General features: G+C 39.3%; 1 protein-coding gene across 1 annotated transcript in view; it reads left to right on the forward strand.

The window, feature by feature from the left end:
- Nucleotides 1-879: 879 nt before the first annotated feature.
- The window catches only part of ZDHHC14 (zinc finger, DHHC-type containing 14), a 52,082-nt gene continuing 51,740 nt past the window's right edge, over nt 880-1,221 (forward strand). Inside the window, exon 1 of the mRNA XM_008944696.1 lies at nt 880-1,046. Coding sequence (XP_008942944.1) covers nt 944-1,046 — 103 coding nt within the window. The 5' untranslated portion in view covers nt 880-943. The remainder of the gene's footprint in view (nt 1,047-1,221) is intronic.

Consider the following 1,221-nt stretch of genomic DNA (forward strand, 5'->3'; position numbering starts at 1 on the left):
CTTAAGTGTTCACATCCCTTCTTTTTGCACCACTGTGAAGAAATAATTATAATTGTATGTTGTTTAGATTCAAGTGCTTCTGTCCATTTTGATTTAATTACATGTGAAGCACAGAGGCACATTTGCTGAAATTGTGATACAATCTTAAGTCTTGTGTGTATTTTGTAAACCTGGTAACCATAGAGCCTTTTTGTGCTGGTAGTGGGCTGTTGATGTTGCCCTAGACCTCCCAGGGTTATTTGTTTCCAAGTGTGTTAAACTGTCATTTGCACTCATCTTTGTAAATGAGTAAACAAGCTTACCAAGTTACAAGAAATGGATTAAGAGAATCAGTAGTGGTGTCGTAATATTGATATGTAAATATACACCAAGGCTATTAAAGGAATGTGTTGCAGGTTAAGTTCTTGAGTATCATCTTTGCAATTTTGTTTAATAGGCTTAATTACATTTTTCACTGTGACTTATTTTGTCATGTTATGTGCTGTGCTTTTTGCTGCTGAGTATCTTCAGGTTATTTGCCCTTCCCTTTCCTCTCCCCCCAGTTTACTTTATGTAGCTGGGCAGTAGATGAACAAACATACGGGCTTAAAATACCCTGTAATAAAAATATTTTCTTATGTAAATGAGTATTGCATAATAGTGAGGTCATTATGATGCCATTTGGACCCTTATGATGTTAAACAGATTATGAGAAATATCAGAAGTGTCCTGAACACACAAACAGAAATTCCAGCTTCAATAAACATTCCAAGACAAGTAATGTATCAATAAAAGAGAGTGAATTCTTCATATGCATTTATAATGGCAAACAGTTTCTGAGAGCAAGTTGCACTACGCGTTACTGATCGTGTCTGATCTTTTTTCTTTTTCCAGTTGTCCGTATTTGTCGGAGAAGATTACCCCTGCTATACCTGCAATTGGTGGGATTCTTTTCTTTTTCGTGATGGGGACCCTGCTGCGTACTAGTTTCAGTGATCCTGGTGTCCTCCCACGCGCAACACCAGACGAAGCAGCAGATCTCGAGAGACAAATAGGTAACACGGAAGGTCTGTTGTCTCTCCGCTTTCCTCCCGAGGGTGCATGTACTGTGTGAAGGCAGTGTGCTGCTCTGCTCACGGGAGGAGTTACTCCTGTCTTGACACAGTAATTGTTCTGGAGGTGTAACCTTTGATGACATTGCAGTGATTCCTGTGGAAAGATGTTTGATCAGTTCTTCAGCAG

This window comes from Merops nubicus, unplaced genomic scaffold (genome assembly GCF_000691845.1).
Source record: "Merops nubicus isolate BGI_N331 unplaced genomic scaffold, ASM69184v1 scaffold6407, whole genome shotgun sequence".
Lineage (NCBI taxonomy): Eukaryota > Metazoa > Chordata > Aves > Coraciiformes > Meropidae > Merops > Merops nubicus.